Below are 19,630 nucleotides of genomic sequence, written 5' to 3'. Positions count from 1 at the left end.
ATATACTGAAATGTATCCAGACTCATTCTCATATAAGCATAAAATCTGTCTGAGTGGTGTTTCTTAGCTCCTTAAATAGGTAATGATATTCTCCTAGATAAGCCTTTTTTAATTTATAGGATGTGCCGAAAACTGGCAATTTAAAGAATTACAAAAAATGATCCACTGCTTTTCACTTGAAGACCTGTATTCACCGTCTTTGTCTTTGTCTTGTCGTTTTTGTCTTTTACGAAAATCCTTAATGCGTAAATAACGCTGGATATATTTTTTTTCTATGTGTACTTTCAAATCCCATTTTGTTAATTTGAATTATGTTATCTATTTCGACAAGTTTTTGTCGCCTAGAGGATTATATTTCATGATGCCCCCAGAATATAAAAAAGAGTTTTTTTTTGTTTTTCGTCGTTAAAACGCAATAAACTGGAATATTTAAAAAGTTATTTTTGTCGCTGAACAACGATTTGTTTACATTCGAGTCCCCTAATATAATATTGCAAGTCAATTGCTACGTTTTTTCTAAGACGTAGTAAAACTGGGATATTTCAAGGTTGTCGACGAACGATTGTCGAGGGTATTATGTTTGTTTTAAGTTTGTAGGCAAAAACTAGCTGTGAGACGTAAAGGGAAATTTATTTTGGTCGAATTTGTAAAATCTAACGAAGGGAATCGACATTTAAGTTCCAAGCAGGGCAGACGTGTCAGAGTACAAAGATGTTTGGGTAATTAGGAATCGCGAGTCGATTCAATTTTTTTTGTGTTATGTCTTAAGGCCGGTTTAAGTGATAATACTCTTTGCATAATGGCAGATTAAAACAGAGTAATCACCATAAGATTTGTGCACCGGCACTGAAGAAATTTTGTAAAATAAGTATTATATAGAATGTCCCCATCGACAGTTTGATTTCCTCCACTAAGTTCCTGTTACAATCGTTCATGCCTGCGTATGGAAATGGTTTCCTTTTGTCCAAGTTGAGAGTTTTGTCCTTTGCAGCTCCAATCCCAGAGATAGTAGCAAGTTTTTTCTTTGAAGTTAAGTGAAACAAGTGAAATTAAGGTAACAATTAACATTTTAAATTTTAAAGTAAAGACAGACTCTTTTTTTTGATAATTATTAATAATTGATTTCATTAAAATTTAAAGGAATTGTAATATTTAATAAATTGTAAATTTTATGGTTTAACTTAGCTGTCATTTTAATTGTTTTTTTTTTTTTAATTTAATGTTAACATATGACAGCTAGCTTTATTTGTTTCTATATTAATTTGTTTTGTTTGTTAAAAAAAAAGATTAATCTCTGTGCGGTAACATTTGTAAGTTTTTGTAGTATCTCCAACCCCTTTGTAAACGGAGTTTGTAAACGGACACATGTAAGTTTTTTTTATTCTGTATTTGGCAACTATTTATATAGTATATTTTTGGTGCAATTTATATTTTTGTAACTGTTTGTTAGAGAAACAAATAAATGTTTAATTTATTGCTCCAACCATTTTGTTTATTTTAATTTAGAAAATCTCCTAACCCTTTATGTGTTTTTTATTTTAGGATATTTTTCCTAAATCCAGCAAGTTTAGGATCCTTCAAACCGGCGCCCTTGTTATAAATTACTAGAAGCCCTTCCTTGTTGTTTTATTTGCCCAGTTGCCCAGGAGATTTACTTAAGTAACCCCTTTGTTTCATTTTTTTGTGTAGATACCCCAATCCGACCCATTTATTTCAACTTATCCACGACCCCAGCTCTCCAGCAACCCCCTGAGTGCCGTTCGCATAGTAGCGTTTATTTTGCTTGCCCTATCTTCGCCCCCATAGTTTCTGTCCCCAATTTTCTACCCCATATTCTTACCCTGAGGTAGGCAATAAATAAAATATTATCGTTACAAAATAAAACAGATAGTATCATATATATACGTTTAATTATAAATATCTTATTTATATATAATTATATAAATATCGAAATATTCTAGTATCGAAATTTCCTATATAATCACGCTTGCATCGTGATTTGTACGCAATAATAGTGATATTAGTACAATTATTAATAAAACCAAATAAAAAAGAATCAGTGATAAATATTCAATTATTGTACTATAAAGTGAATAATGTTTTAGCAAACGTAAAATGTTCTCAACCGGTTAAAATGTTCAACACGGGACACAATGTATAATAAAATTCATCACAAACGATATGATTTAGCAACAAATAATGTATAAATAGTGTTATACAAGAAAAGTACTTGATATAGAACAGCAACAATGTAATTTGGCAACAAATAATGTGTTTAGATCAAATCTTTCCTGTCCACGTGGTATGATGATACCTATAACGAAGACTCGACTGTGTCTTTCAGCAGACCAGGAAAAAGTAAAGATTTGAAATTACAGATAGATATATATCTCTGGATGACTGTATACAGGAAATATAGATGGGGGTGACTATTAGCGCCAATGTTGCTTTTCTTAAGCAATTGTGATGTGTTCTTCCAATTCGATTCGTACTTCCGGCGTCTAGATGGGGTTGCAAGTACGAATAATTCCCATTTAAAATTTCATTAGTATTTATATAAAGTTGCAAAACTGCAACAGAACTCACTTTTTATGTTTGGAGTTGTTGGCATTGAAGTAATATGTATATTATTTTATTTTAACTAATTTTTTTTGTGTAATTTCGTCCATAGATATGTTTTCCCTTTTCTTTATCTTTTAAATAATCGTATCTAAACACATTGCTTTATGTTCCAGTATATGACCGAAGGGATTCTGCTTAGAGAAATGATGTCTGATCCACTTCTTAAAGTTTACTCTGCAATTATGTTGGATGAAGCTCACGAAAGATCATTATACACAGACATATTGATGGGTTTGATGAAGAAAATATTAAAGGTAAGGACTCGAATATTTTTTCTTAATTTGCGTAAAGCTGACACTAAACAACATAAACTCGAACCACAACGTACTCTGCTCGAATCTAGAAATTAAATGTAAGACCCTCAATCCTACAAAACGCGCCCAAAACTTCTCAAATCTATCGATGCACATAAAAATGAAATCAATAACGTACTTGAAACTCCAAACCTGTCAACGAAAGCTGGATGAACTCGCTGTGCTGGTAGCGGCGCTTGATTAGCCAGATCTCAACTACCGGGTTCGGAACGCAGGCGGCCGGCGTCGTCAAGAAATGGATGACGCAGCACGGACTGAAACTCGTGGCAAGGAAAACCGAAGAGCAAAAGAAACAGGCAAAGTGCGGAACTACAATGTGCAGAGGCGTGTCTAACACCCAAGAAACACATAAAGTACCTGGGAGTGACGTTGCACCGGAATGGAAAATGGGGGGAGTACATACGGGAGGTGGCCGGAAGGCTGCGAATAATGCGGCTGCGTTGAGGAACGCAAATCCGAATGGAGGCGGGATTTACACGGTGTTGTATAGTCGATCGTCCTTTAAGCGGCACCAGTCTGGAGTGGGGCAGTAGAGATAACGGCCTACAGGAGGTTCATGACATGAGTGAACAAAACAAGTTTGTTGCAAGTAGCATGCGCCTACAGGATTCTGTCTGCAGCAGCCTTGTGGACCATCACTGTAGTAGAAAAAGAAAAGAGCTGTATGAGAGAAGAGACCTAAACTTTACTGTGGCCGAGAGAAAACAGGGAAGGAAAAAGTCAATTTGAAAGATGGCAAAAAGAATTTAACAACACGGAAGATGTGGCACAGTGGACAAAGATGCTGATCCCGAATATAAGAAATTTGGTGGACTGTGGTCACAGACGACTGGATTATTTTCTAACGCAGGTGCTCATAGAACACGGGTGTTTTAGGGCCTATCTCTCTAGGTTCGGAAAGGTAAGAGGGAAAGATGCTGGAAGGTGGAGGTAGAAAAGTGAGTTAGACTGTGTGAGTTAGACTGTGTAAGTCAGACTGTGGGGAAGGAGGAAATCCCCGTCTGGGAGTGATGTCGTACTAAAAACAGTTTTTGGGACCAAAAAAAGGGGACACGGGGAAAAGGGATAGGGAGCCTCCTTGCTGACAGTCTTGTCAGGTAGGCGTTCGACTTAGATTCGGCGACGTGATGGCATTTTAGAGTACCTCGGAAACTATTGCCAGGAGTACGAAGAACGAATCCTGCACTAAGGTCAGTGAGGCGGCGTCCTGGACTGAGATGTCTTTTAAATATTCCAGACCGCCCCTCTATAAGGAGGAAAAAAAGTTTATGACATGGCCCAGATATACATAATGCTCAACACTTTCTATCGTATGATTTTGTTATATTTGTCTGGGACTGACTCAATATTTTTGTTTTGCTGTAGTTATTTTTTAAGACTACCGCTCTAGAAACCGTTGACGGTTGCCCCGTATCTCAGTTCATCTATGTACGCTGTTTTTAGCTGCTCAACTAGATCCGTTGTCTTCTCACCATGACCTTGTTTCTTCCTGTTCAGTTTTGTTAATTTAGGACTATTTCCCCTTATTTTAGTTACTTCCCCTACGGGGGTTTTGGTTGGTCACCGAATTTTTTTTTATGATTTTACCTCCATTTTGAGTCCTTAAAATGTGTGAGTAACAGTGTCGGAATAGGGTCGGGGGGGGGGGGGAATTTAATCTCCAAAACCCCCCCCTGGGTGCGCCACTGGGCGAGCGGTTTACCCCCAAAAGAGCCCTAATTACTAATTTTTGGGATTTTTTTTTTTCGAAAAAACTACTACAAGTAAGAATATTTTGACAAGGATAAATGGATTATATCTTGCTGAAAACATGGAACCAGGGCCGCCGCTACCATGTGTGCCAAGTGTGCATCGCACACGGGCGGCCAAAAGCAGTCCACTGATGATAATACTTTTTTAAAACGAAAATAAATTCGAATAATTAAATAGTAATGATACGCAGTAACGACAATCGCCTTATAAACAATGTGTTCTGGGAAAGGCCAGAGGGAAGAAGGTCTGTAGGGCGGCCTAGAAAAAGGTGGAAAGATGCAGTCAAAGAAGATCTAGAAAAAATGGGAGTGCGAAAATGGGAATTACTGGCACAGGACCGACAAACATGGAAGGCAATAGTAAACGCGGCAAAGACTCACGAAGAGTTGTACCGCCATTGATGATGATAATGATGATGATTTAGATAATTCTGTGAACTCTAATATTCCAAACAATAATAATTATTCAGTACGTGATAATACTTAAATGTGTTTCATTTATCATGTATACTTCTTTTTTTCATCCTAATCTAAAAAAAATGTCAAAAAATATTATTTATTGTATGAACTACCGCCCTTTTGTAGGTACAGTCATAAAGCAGTTTCGGGAATACTTTTTAATTCAAAGCGGCTGGCGGCTTTCGGACTCCAGTTATTTGAGATTTCACACGTAGATACTTTACAAGAATTTAGACAAGTGGTTGTAAAGTTTCTGTTATAATATTGTTCCTATGGTTATGTTTATAGATGGGTTATTATGTCTTATGTTCAGTCTTAGTTGAGAATTCGATGAATTTAGACACGCTTTTGATAGACGATTTCGTTTGTAAAATATAGTACTGTATCCGTTTCTTTTGTACAGTAGGTACTGTATTTCGAAGTAACGTCGAGATCAGAGCAATTTTATTCGTATACGCGTTACGGCTACACATTATTTGGAGAAACATTATTTGGACCACTTATTTGCAGTGTTTTTGGATTTATTTTGTTAAATCCGCCCGGCTTCGTTCTTAAGTGATAATTTCAAAATGTCCGAAAGAAAAGGAAAATGACTTTCAGGTTTTTAATATAGAAAAATAAAAGAGGCAAAAACTGAGGAGAAAAAAAACTTAGCGGTGCACTGGAATCATTTTTGATGAAAAACATACATGAAAATATAGAAGACTCGGATATAAATTTAGGACCTTCAACTTCAAGCAAAGTCCAAACCATATAAAAAAGTACCAAAAAATTGAATATTCCTGCGGATAGAGACGGATGATTTGATGACAATAATAGCGATAGTGCGAGTACTGATGCTGAAACGCCTGAACCTGAAACCACCAACCAAGACAGAACAATTAATGTTCCAGTTAATCTGGATTGCAGTGTAGGAAGTTCCAGCATATATTTGGTTTCAGATGATCCTGGAAAATGACCTGCAAATATGAATCCAAGTGAAGTTCAATTTGTTGTTGAAAATTTTCCTCAGCAAATTACAAAAATTAACTTCCCCAGAGATACAAATAATAGGAAATTTTCAGAAACTTAATATTACTGCACATTACCTAATCAAGACCAAATTCATCGCCCGTGGTTACTTTACTCATTATCACTAAATAGTGTTTTTTGTGCACCTTGTAAACTATTTTGTTGTGATGAAAGCAGCAGACAATTACTTAGTGGAATTAATGGGGTAAGTAACTTGCAACATTTAGCTGTTATTTTAAAAAGACATGAATCCGGTGCAGCTCATATAAAATATTCTCAAAAACTGTTTGAACTATCTACAACATTAAAAAAAGGATTAACAGTTGACTCTGCTCATCAAAAATTATATGAATTAGAAAAAAAACATTGGGGCGCACATAGAACAAATAACAATTGTAGTAAGATGTGTTTCTGCTTTCTGCAATGTTATCTATTGAAGATGAAGTGTGTGTGACATTGGACATTAAAGATATTGTCAAAAAGTTTTCCGAGACGAAAGCCCGAAAAGTGCGTTTTTAGTTTTTTTACGTGTTTATGTTTCTATTCACGGTTTATTTTAATTAAATGGACGTTTAAATTAGGATATTAGGATATACATATTCTGGACGTTGGATCATGGTTATTAAATTAGGATAATGGACGTTTAAATTAGGATATTAGGATAGGATATTAGGATATACATTAGGATAATATATGGACGTTGGATCATAGAGATTAGTCTAAATGTTCAAGTAAATAATTATCTATTTACAAATTATTATTGTTATATTATGCATCTTCTTCACATTTCTTTAAATAATAGTATGTATGTCTAAAGTGTTGGAAGGGGGGCGGCAAATATTAAGTTGCACACGGGCGGCCAATACCTTAGCGGCGGCCCTGCATGGAACCACATATTTCGAAAATGCATTTCGAGAAATCCATCGCTAATCGTGTACGGCTACAGTAGTCGTTAAAATTTAAAACTATGTTTTTAACAAGATAGAAACCACTTATCCTTGTCAAAATATTCTTACTTATACGTGAAGGTTGAAATAATATAAAGATTTTTGTAGAACTGCAATTCATTTAATAGTTTTTTAGAAAAAAATCCCAAAAATCAATTATTAAGGCATTTATTCAACAAAAACTTGCAAATAACTCGAAAAGGAAGCATTTTTCGAAAAAATACCAAAAGAGAAAAAGTATTTTTTATTTCCATGATACCCCTAAAAAAATTTACTCGAAACGATTTAGAAAATTGCTTTTTTGTTATAAGTTATTTATTAATAACAATTTCCGGCACACTTGCAGAAATTACAAAAATGCGGGACAAATTAAAAAAAAAAAGTTGGTCGGTATATTTGGTTTTTAAACATCATTTTAGGGGTAAACCGCACGCCTATAGATCTTACGAGCTCTAACGAATTTTTTAAGGATCATTTTAATGGTCAAAATTGAAGATCGGAGAGGACCAGGTCGCAAACGACACTCCTGGTTCAGAGACTCAAGAAACTTGTGCGACGTACCTTATACAGTACATCTTTCAACTAGACATAGGTAATATACATTGAGGTAATTGTGGCAACTGCGCTTTCTTAAGCCCACTGCTGTCGTCAAGGCCACCTGTTGGAAAATCATACAATTCCAGCGGTTTGGTTATTTTATTATTTTTTTAGGATTGTTTTATTATAAATTAAGTCTATCATTATGTCTTTGTTAGTGCCTTTGTCATTCTGTGAATTTCGTAATTATCGGATCTTACCTTATTATTATGAGAATATAGGTACGTGACTTCCTACGATTAAAGCTTTTACCGAATGAATTTCTTAAATCCACACATATCATTGAAAAATGATTCAGGTTATCTAAAAACTGTTATCGACAAGTAAATATGTGCTGTGACAGCAAAGATAATCCTACCACGAAATTCATTATTCTTCTTCTTCTTCGGCCTTAAGTAATCCAACTTTGGACATAGGCCTCTCCCAAATCAATCCAGTGTTTTCTATTTTACGCCACTTGCTTCCAGTTGTGTCTTCCGATCTTCTTAATGTCATCAGCCCATCTCATTTGTGATCTTCCTCTGCTTCTATTTCCTAACCATGGTCTCCATTGTTGTATTTCGTGGTTCCATCTTTTATCCTTTAGTCGGGCATTGTGTTCTGCGAAGCTCCATTTTAATTTGGCAGCATGTTCTCCTGCGTCTTTTACTTTGGTTTTGCTTCTAATCGATTTGTTTGTTTTTTTGTCTATAAGTCTCACCCCGAGCATTGATCTTTCCATCGCTCTTTGTGCCTTTACTATTTTATCCATATTAGACTTGGTGAGTGTCCACATCTGTGAACCATACGTGAGTATAGGGAGGAGGATACACTGATCGTAAATTCTGGTTTTCAAATATTGTTCTATTTTAGTGCTTTTCAAGATTCAACTCAGTTTTCCAAATCCTGCCTACCTAACCTAACCTAACCTTATTTTTCTGGTAATTTCGACAGTTTCATTTTCTTTGTTAACTTTCATTATCTGTCCCAGGTAGATGTATTCGCTTACTGTTTCTAAATTTATGTCTTTCAACGTTATTTCTCTAATGTTCGGTGTATTTGTCATTATTTTTGTTTTTTCCAAGTTCATCTTAAGACCTACTTTTTTCGAAGCTTGAAATAGTTGCGTCATCATGGTCTGTAGTTCTTCGAAACTTATAGCGAATATTACAATGTCATCAGCGTATGTCAAATGACTCAGTTTTCTTCCATTAACATTTATTCCTTTATTTACTCAGTTAATGTCTTTGAACACGTCTTCCAGTCCAATTGTGAATCGCTTTGATGAGATAACATCTCCCTGGCGAACTCCTCTGTTGATTGGTATAGCTTTGGTTTTATGGAGTCGAATGCCTTTTCATAATCAACGAAGCCAATGTATAAGTTCAAGTGATATTCATTGGCTTTCTCTATTAGCGTTCTGAATGTAAGAAGATGATCCGCTGTACTGTAACCCTTTCGGAATCCTGCCTGCTCTACTGGTTGATAGCTATCGAGCTTCGACGTTAACCTGTTAGTTATTACTCTCATAAACAATTTGTACATTTGGTACAGCAGAGAGATTGGCCTATAGTTCTTCAGATCTCCCCTGTCTCCATTTTTGAAGAGAAATATTGTCAAACTTTTATTCCAATCATATGGGACTTTCCCTCTGTGAAGACATTCGTTGAAAATTTTTTTTCAATTCTTCGAGAATAATTTCACTCCACTCCTTCAACATTTCTACAAGTATTCCATCTGGGCCCGGAGCCTTATTGTTCTTTAGTGGTGCCATAGCTTGCTTTATTTCGAAGGATTCTATGTTAGGGAGTATTTCTGAGTTGACATTCGTATCTTTCTCTTAAAATCTTCCTTTGCAGTGATATCTGGGTTCTTGTTTGAGGAATATAAATCACGGTAAAATGTTTGAGTAACTTTTAGGATTTCGTTCTTTTCTCTTATTTCTTTTCCATCTTTATCCTTCAATAAGATTATTATAGGCTTTTCCTAAGTTTGATCTTAAGCATTTCAGGCCTCCGTTCTTTTCTATTATTTTTTCTACCTTGTTTTCGTTATAGACCCTTTATCTTCCTTTACTCCTTTCTTTATTTGTTTATTCGATTCTTTAAAATCATTGGTGTTTCGCTTTCCTTCGCTTAGAAATGTGCTTCTCTTTTCCATCAACCGTTTTGTTCCATCACTTATTCTGTCTTCTTTATTTTTCGTTTTCTTTGCAACAGTCAGTCCTGCTTTCAAGAGCTTTCGTTGCATTTCTTTATTAATTGTGTTCATGTCGAAGTATTCTTGTTGATAATGTTCTACAAATTATTTTCTTAAGACTTCTCTGTACTCATCTCCCTTCTGTCGTATTTTAGTTTGATCTATCCGATTACAATAATTATGTGGCCTGTTTCTACTGCTTTTCGTCTGTTTAATATGAATCCGCTGTTAAAAGGCGATGATCGCTGCCACTTGTGAATCGATTGAGAGCAGTTATATCTTCAAAAATGTCTTTGTTGCCACACAGTAATCGATCTCGTTTTTCGTCTTTTTATCGGGAGATATCCACGTCCATTTTCGGTTTGCTGGTTTATTGAAGTGTGTGTTCATGGCATATAAATTTTGTTGTTCTAAGAAGTTATATAATGTTTCTCCTCTTTAATTTCGTGTGCCATAACCATGCATCCCTATTTTAGTTTCAGTATTTTCTTCTTATACCTCTTATACCATAATAATGGTATACTTTGTATCATTTTCTTCTAATGCTGTTATCAAATCTTCGTAGAACATTTCAACTACCTCTTCCTGATGTGTTGTTGTGGGAGCATACACTTGTATAACCTTGATATTGGTTTTATTATCTAGGTCTATTATAATATAAGCTACTCTATCAGAAACGCTTTTATATGTGGAAATGTAAGGTGTGAGATACTTTTTGACAAGAAATCCTACTCCACCATATGTTTCGTCTATTTTCCCTGTATAGTATAAGCGATTTCCAGAGTTTAGATGCATACATTGTTCGCCTCTTCTTTTCACTTCTGACAGTCCTACAATATCCCACTTTATCTTGGATAGTTCTTCTTCTAATTCGTGAACCTTTTCATCTTTAGCCATAGATTGGATGTTGTATTTGGCTAGTAGTAACTGTTTTTGTTTATTCGTATCTATTTTAGCGCGTTTTGTTGAGCTTGTGCCTCCCACAGAATCCGTGAGGCTGACCAGTTTTCCGGTGTGGGATTCTGAGCTGCTAGCTCTACCCACCTGGGGTATCGTCCCATTTTGTTTCAAATTCAACATGTTGTGTTTTGAGGGGTATATTGGAATTAAAACACCACGCTTGCTGGACGGGTTGGTGAGTGTTCGCAGTATCACAGCCGGTTAAATCAGTATTTGATTTTCGCCTGCGACTTTGTGGTACCGCACCTGTCAGGAATTGTATTCCTCAGCCACGAGCCACTTATGACACAGCTGCTGACCTGTGTCATGTCCTCCGTTGATCCGCGGGTACTTATTTGGCGAAGCCTTATTCATACCTGTCCTGCATATCTACAGGAACGTTCCCTATCAGCCACTGGTACGCGCCGTATCGGGGTTGAGGACTTCCCCGCCCAGTCGGTCTTGCACAAAGTACTGAAGGACCCCTAGTCAGTTCATGAGACCCCTAGAAGTACATGCTAATTACAAAAACACCACACAATATACATCACTTATTGACAATCAATGGTAACGTGTAGTAACAACTAGAAAAATATCAGTACTTGGGAACTTTGATCAATGAAACCAATGATCATACTGCAGAAATAAACAGGCCACTCCTAACGTGCAAAAATCTAAATTTGGAGGTCAGACTACGTACCATTCGCTGTTATATATTTTCAATATTATTATATGGAGCTGAGACTTGGACATTAAAAAAATGCAATTTAAAAAGAATCGAGGCATTCAAACTCTGGTTATACCGCAGAGTATTAAAACTATCATGGATTGAGAGAATTACAAATAAAGAAGTACTGGAGAAACTTGGTAAAGAAACAGAACTAATCACCACTGTACAAACCAGAAAACTGGAATACCTAGGCCACGTGATGAGGGGACCAAAATATGAATTTTTTTAGACTCATAATACAGGGAAAGATTCAAAGAAGAAGAGCTGTTGGCCGAAGGCAGAACTCATGGTTGAAGAATCTACGTGATTGGTATCAATGCAGATCGATTGATTTGTTTAGAGCAACAAGTTCAAAAATAAAAATAGCCATTATGCTTACCAACCTCCGTAGGGAGACGGCACTCTAAGAACAAGAAGAAAATGTTATCCAAATTGGAAGTATGTTACTCAGAATAGAGATCAATCGAAGGAGTTGGGAGAGTGCATGTCCAAAAATGGACGACAGAAGGCTAAGAAGAAGAAAATTTTATAAAATTTAACAAAACAATCGATTTGTTTGTATAATTCCCAACTCGCAATGGTAAATGTGATAAATAGTATAAACCATGGTAAATAATGACTTCTTCGGTAGTAATGTTTTTTTAATTTTTTGAAGTTCCTTTAGCATCCTGTTTCTACCACCATGGCCTATTGATAAATGTACTTCATGAGTTATGGTAAAAAGTTCTTCAAAGTATTTGTCTAATACTCTTTTTCGCTATTTATAACGAGACCCAAATAATGAGCCAAATTGCTGTACACAAGCCAACACAAAGCAAATAGCAGAGAAGATGAAGTAGGTACCAGAAATATTAACAAGGAAAAAGGGAATTGCCAACCAAGGATCAGAACTACTATTGTAAATCACAATAGATGAAATAAAACTAGCCCTAAGGAAAGTTAAAAATAACAAATCTCCAGGCGAAGATTGTGTAGTTACTGATGCGATCAAAATCGGAGGCACTTGGAGCCACGGAGGAAAAAGAAAAGCCGTTTTAACATGTGCCTTTTGGACAGTAATATACCCGACAAATGGCACAATGCTGAGATAATTCTATTGTACAAAAAAGGAGATCCCCATGAATTAGAAAACTACAGACCTATAACTCTTCTTAGTCACCTATAAAAACTCCTTTCAAGAATAGTAACGAATCATCTTGAGAAAAAACTTGATTTCTACCAGCCAATAGAGCAAGCGGGATTTCGTACCGGATTTGGAACAAATGATCACCTATAGAGCATTAAAACGGTAATAGACTATCGATTACAATCGACCACTCTTTATATCTTTTGTAGATTTCCATAAATCCTTTGCCCCGTTAGAATTTGACAAAATCTTGGAAGCATTACAAGCATGCCGCATTGACTACCGATATACAATGTTAATTTACAACACATACAAGAACGCAACTATGTCGGTGAAACTACATAAAAACACGGATCATATCCCAATCGGCAGAGGAGTCCGACAGGGTGATACCTTATCACCTAAACTGTTTACCGCAGTAATAGAATATGCTTATAAAAAACTTAACTTGGAAGAGAAAGGCTTGAACATTGACGGTTGAAAATTAAAAAATTTGAAATACGCAGACGACATAGTTTTGTTCTCGGACAACCTCAAGGAGATATGTACAATGTTTCATTAACTTCAGTTAGTGTATGCCAGTATGAGTTTTAAAATAAACATCTCCAAAACAAAATTCATGACAAACATAGTACCTAGCGGAAATATCAATATTGGAGACAACGAAGTAGAGCTGGTGGAAAAATACATACCACTTGGACACGAAATAAAGATCACAAGACAACCAAACATACGAACTACGAAGAAGAATAGACCTAGCATGGACAGCCTATGGAAAATTCAAAGACATCTTTAAAAGCGATGTACCAATTTCTTTAAAACGTAAAACATTTGACCAATGTGTATTGTCTGTGATGACCTATGGTGGCGAAACTTTGACATTGGCAGCTACAATTTCTAAAACTGAGAGATCAAGTACAAAAATCAAATAAAAAAAATTTATTTAAAAATCCTTTATAAAAGGTATATAATTAAAACACTCAATCGGGCTAGACACTTAGACATACACACTGATGATGGAATATAGATTCCGAAAAAGTTTTGTGATGTAGCCCGATTGGGTGTTTTAATTATATACCTACCTTTTATAAAGGATTTTTAAATAAATTTTTTGTGATACATGGTATACAGCCAGCTACAGGTACTTAGTTTCCTTGTGGATTTTAAAATGCAAATCGACTGACAGGATGCCTTAATAACACTATATAGATAAACAGACACATTGACACTGAGATGAAGTCAAGATTTTTTTAAAGCCAGTGTAAGACCAATAATGGCATACGCCTCAGTAACAAGACCCGACACAGTCAGAACGCAAAGGCTACTGGAAACGGCAGAGATGAGAGTACTGAGAAGAATTACATGAAATACGCTGAGAGATCGAAAGAGAAGTGAAGACATTAGAAGAAAATGTAACGTACAGTGTATAAATGAATGGACACAAAATAGAAAAAAAGAATGGAATAACCACATAAGCAGAATGGAGGAGACCCGTATTGTCAAAATAGGAACTAGACCGGTCACGTCGCCCGAATCAGTGATGAAAGGTGGACGAAGAGATTGCTTGAGTGGAGGTCGAGGTTAGACAAAATAATTAGAGGAAGATGCCCTACTCGTTGGACTGACGATTTCAAGAAAATTTCAAGAAATTGGATAAAAAGTGCTCAAGATAGAGCACAATGGACAAAAATGACGGAAGCCTATGTCCAGCAGTGGACGCAAAAGGCTGGGTGATGATGAACGAGACCCGAGAATTGATCTTGTTGATGAAATCTTGATAAGCTAAATTTTAAGGAAAGATTTTATTTGTAGTATCTTGATAAATATGACTTAACTAACCTGTATAAGCGCTCAAAGTTGAAACATTTTTTCTCCAAATAGTGAAAATATAGAAAAAAGTTGAAAAGTTTAGTGACTTTTCTATGATTCATGTTTATTTTGTACATTTGCTTTGAATTTATGACCTTCAACGTCATTTGCTATTATTGTACTGTTATAGTTTATCAGGGCTACGAAAATTTAATTCAAAATTGGCGGGTTGTTGAGAATCCACCATATTTAATATAATATTGATATTTTTTAGAAACGTAAAGACCTTAGACTGATAGTGGCTTCAGCAACTTTAGATGCCAAAGAGTTACAGGACTTTTTTAATAACAATACCACCGATGATAAGAAAAACGATACTGCCGTTATCATGTCAGTAGAAGGGAGACAATTTCCTGTTGAGATATTTTATGTAGCCGGTAAGTATTCCAATTAGGTGTTTGTTTTTTATCATTCGAAATTAAACTAATTAGAACACAAACTAATTTAAACGATAATTTTTTAGTAGCACTAATAGATTGTACAAGGCCGACAATTTTATAAAAAGTAGTAAAAAAACACATGTTTTACAACAACATATAGTTTTTTAAATAAAGATATACTTAAATACAATTATGCTTATAAACCAAATACTTACAGCCATATAATAAAATGTGTAATTTGGTGGATAGATGGTGACGTTATTTATACCTCGTTTAGGCGGGGCGTCTCTTCAAGGTGTGGGCTCATTTGCCAGGGAGAGAGTTGGTAAGAGCAGACGTCAGTCTGCGAATGCTGTTTGTGTTTGTTAAGCAGAGATTGGGAAAACGAGTGCTTTGCTAAGAAGCAGTAGTCAGTCAGTGTGGTGTGGGTGTCGTTGTGTTGTTTGTGGTGTGTGGTGTGTGGTGAGGAAAGTTGCTAGCCATGCTGTTCTGCGGGGGTACTTTCGCGTGTTACCAGCTATACTTTGGGAACGTCTCTTTCGATTGAGCATTTTTGGCTTGCAGATTGTTAAAATCTGCGATATCTTATTGCAAGATGTCGATTTAATATCTGAGAGTCAATCTGATGAGATTGATATCTTGCCAAGAGTTCGGATTCTACTCTCTATGGTGGGTATGTTTGCCAGTTGGTAGATTATTGCTGACGGATAGTCAGCACGCTTTGTCATGATCTTTCTCAAGATCTTGCGTAGTAGTTCGGTGGCCATGATGGCGTTTATTTGGCGATTGTTCAGTGAAGAATAAAAAACAGCCCTGTATTCAATAATAGGTCTGATGTAGGTTTTATAAGTGTGTAGGAGAGTCTTGCTCTATGTACTCCAAGATTTGCCTGATAGGGCTCCCAGGAGTCTAGCCCTTCTTTTCACTCTGTTTAGGGTGAAATTTAGTTCAGTATCCCAATTGAGGTTTCTCTGAAATTAAACACCCAAGTAGGTGACCGAACTTTAAAACGGGAGCCTGGTTCCATAGAGCTCTATCATGTTGCCTTCATCTCCAAACCGAGGAGTTCCCGGATACCTGAAGAGGATGGCTTGTGTCTTTGTTGGGTTGAGAGTGACTCTTCATTTGTTGAAAAATTTGACAATTTTTTCAAGTTGGGCCTGAGACCTGCTGAATACAGAGCGGCTCCTTATTGTTCCATCTACTGTGCCTGCGGCGAGCAGTGCTGTATCGTCAGCATAAAGGAGAGTGGTTTCGTTTTAATCGTAGGGGCGGGGGAGGTCGCTGTTATAAACTGCGTATAGGATTGGTGCTAAAATTGAGACTTGAGCCACTCCAGCTTGTGGAGAGAATGGTGTAGAGTATTTATCGTTGATTATTGTACGATTGGAGAGTTATGAGTGTAAGTATTGTTTTTAAGAATATGGTTGGCAGCCCAGAGCGGCAGAGTTTTTCGATCAGACGTGCGTGTCAGACCTGATCGAAGGTCTTCTGGTCATCTAGGAATATGTCAATGGCTATTTTGCCTTTTTCATTGATTGAACGTGAAATGAAGGTCGCTGCTTCTGTCACTGCATTTTGAGAAGAGTGTTTAGCTCCTTAAGGATTCTCTGGTAGACTTTACCTAGAGTCAGTAGAGATATTGATATGTATGATTCAGTGCTGGTTAGGGATTTCCCTGGTTTAGTAATCATGATTGTACTGGCCACTTTCTAATGAGTAGGAAAGTAACACAGTAAAAGGCATGCATTGATAATGTTGGTAAGCAGCGGGATTATACTCTCTGAGAGTTTTTTGAGGCATCTCCTATATATGCCATTTGGGACAGGCGATGTGTTTTTATCGTAGTTACACATCTTTCTGACGATATCCTCCAGCACCGGAGCCATAATTGGATGTTGGATATTGTAATCTCCGAAATGCTGCGGAGGGTAGTAGAGTATGTCCTTCACTCTTTTTTCGGTGTCAAGTTTGAACCAGTTTTTGAAATTTGGGTTATCTAGTGTGATAAATGTTGCCTGGAGTGTAGTTTTGAAAGCTTCCGCTTTATCTAGTGGATTAGTTATGGTTGTATTATTGATAACGAGATGAGAGTGAGGCCTTGATTTTTGTTTGGTTAGGGTTTTTAATTTATTCCAGAAGTTTGTACCGTTCCAGAATTGTGTACCGAGTTTTGTACCGTACCAGGTAATTTAGTAATTAAGAACCCTTAATAGGGGTTTTGTAACTGTTTCTATGTATTTCATTTAGGGTTTTTTGTAATTGTTTCACTCCTATGGTAAATTTCTATTTAACGCTCGATAAGCTGGTAATACCCTGTATTTATAAGTCTCTTAAGCCACCTCTACAAATTATAATAAGTATTTACAAGAATAATAACAAATAGACTGGAAACAAAATTAGATTTTTAACAACCTAGGTAACAGGCAGGTTTTAGGAAAAAGGTTGGCAACAACAACCACACCCAGTGCATGAAAGGGATTATAGAAAAATTCATCGAATATAACCGACCAATTTTGGTTTTTTATAAATATTATTGACTTTTTTGAAAATAAACTCATAACCATTATATTACACACAATGTTGGGTCTTTTAGTGCTTAAAATATGATCAAAATTTCAAGTCGATAGGTCAAACAGTTTAAAAGATATTTAATTTGTTTATCCCAAATTAAATTTTTTTGTAACAATATAACTCAGAAAATTATATAGTTATATTAATTATACGGGTAGCTTCTGAAAGTAGAAGATTTATTCTATTATTATTATTTAAAAAAATAGGAAAATTTTTTTTTAAATAATGCAAAATAATTTGGAAAAATATGTCGATTTTTTGCTTATAAACAATTAGAATAACTTTTTAACCATTGACTGCAAAAAACTAATTTTTTCATATTTAGACAGCCTGAATTTTTTTACAAATTTAAAAGAATTTAACCTAGGATACTTTGGGACGAAGTTAGTGCCTTTTTTATAAATTGATAGCACCTTTGTTTTTAACAATTAAGAGACCTTATTAAGGTCATCTAAAAGAACATACTTTAAAGTTTTAATGTGAAATATTCGAAAAAGATTGCATTTTAATGGAATCGTTCACAAAACTTCAAAAATGCGGTCCTCAAAATTGGTCGGCTTTGAAACTAGTGAGAGCGGAGGAGGGGGAAGGAGCTGTTAACTGTATTTCTGTTTCTTGTTTATGGATGTTGACGTTTCTTTTTTTAATTTGTATGTTCTTTTGGCGTACATTACGAATATGTATTATTTAAATAATTATATTGTTAAATGAACCATCTAATTTGTCTAATTTTTTAAGAAAAGAAATATTTCTTGGTTAGAAATATTTTAGGTAATTTTTGTTGTAAAAAATAAATATTTATAATTAATATATACTTCTTCAATGAACTTCGTAAATATTTTATTTATAATAGAGTTTATGAAAAAAAAAACAAATTATCGTATTCAATTCTTTCTACTATAAAATACTTACTATTTCTTTAAAAATAAAGAATCTCAAATAAAAATTTAAGACATTCCCGAATGAAAAAATCATCTCAGTGAAAAAATTTCCATGGCAACCTATTTATTTATTTATTATTATTTATTTATTTGACACTTTTTAAACAAATTATAAAAATAATGCTTTTTACTTCAAAATTACTTTAATTTGAATTATTCTAAGGCTATGGCTCCACGAGCGACATATTGTCGCTAGCAGTTGCAGTAAAATGTAGCTTGATAAATAAAAACAACAGCAGTGATACTGAGTGGCTCCACGTGCTGTAGATTGTCGCTTCGTTTCGAGACCGAGACGCGTCGTCAAGGTCATGTCGCGTTCGAATAGATCCTGATCTATATTTTAGCAGTAATTTGCAGCGCGTTTGTGGCTCCACTAGCAGTAATTTGTCGCTTGTAGCGGTAATTGCCATTTAATCGGATATTTTTGTTCTTGTTTGTTTATTTCTCTGTGTTTTTAAGTGTTGTCTGTCTTTGTTAAGTTGTTTCTTTGTTTTTATAAATTACTTTGAAGTTTTTTCATACAATTTTGTGTCTCAAATCGTAACAAAAAATTAAGTTCTAAGAAAGAAATAAATCCAATATTTTTTTTATCGGTATTCTAGATAACAAAAATCAATGGATGGTTTTTTTTCAATCCCAATTAACCGGATCAAACTGTACTTTATAATAGATGCCATTATTAAACAAGAAAAAGTTGAATAGAGAGAATAAACAGTTTTTATTGATTTCCCGAAAATCTATTTTTTGGATTTCCTTCTTCGAACTGGTGATTAATTTTTATATAAGTGGTTGTCTAATCATGTCATATAAATAAAATTTTAATAATTATTGTTCATAGTAAAATTTTATTATCCTTCAGTACTAATGTTTCGTTTTCGGTAGCTTGGCGTGATTCATAAATAAAAGATGCAGCAAAGCAGATTTTATGTCGCATCAGAATTTTTTAAATTATTGTAACATAAAAAAGCAAGTTAGATATTGGAAAAGGAAGATTCATTACATCAACCCAATATGATAAATGAATATAGTCGACATATGGGAGCCGTCGATCTACTTGATAATTCAGTAGCTAATTACAGAATACGCAGAGGTAAGAAGTGGTGGCGGCCCCTTTTTAATCTAATGAAAGTTAAGTAGTTAAATATTTTGTTTTTTTTTTTTATTTTTAGGTAGATACATGTATAGGATTATA

The 19,630-nt window shown here is 35.2% G+C and overlaps 1 protein-coding gene across 2 annotated transcripts in view; it reads left to right on the top strand.

The window, feature by feature from the left end:
• LOC140450276 (probable ATP-dependent RNA helicase DHX35) overlaps positions 1 to 19,630 on the top strand; it is a 332,996-nt gene that overhangs the window by 264,565 nt on the left and 48,801 nt on the right. For both annotated transcript variants that reach the window (XM_072543802.1, XM_072543803.1), the window contains 2 exons: positions 2,736 to 2,876; positions 14,758 to 14,920. In XM_072543802.1, coding sequence (XP_072399903.1) covers positions 2,736 to 2,876; positions 14,758 to 14,920 — 304 coding nt within the window. The remainder of the gene's footprint in view (positions 1 to 2,735; positions 2,877 to 14,757; positions 14,921 to 19,630) is intronic.

Source organism: Diabrotica undecimpunctata, chromosome 9 (genome assembly GCF_040954645.1).
Source record: "Diabrotica undecimpunctata isolate CICGRU chromosome 9, icDiaUnde3, whole genome shotgun sequence".
Taxonomy (NCBI): Eukaryota; Metazoa; Arthropoda; class Insecta; order Coleoptera; family Chrysomelidae; genus Diabrotica; species Diabrotica undecimpunctata.
This window is presented reverse-complemented; position numbering and strand designations above follow the sequence as displayed.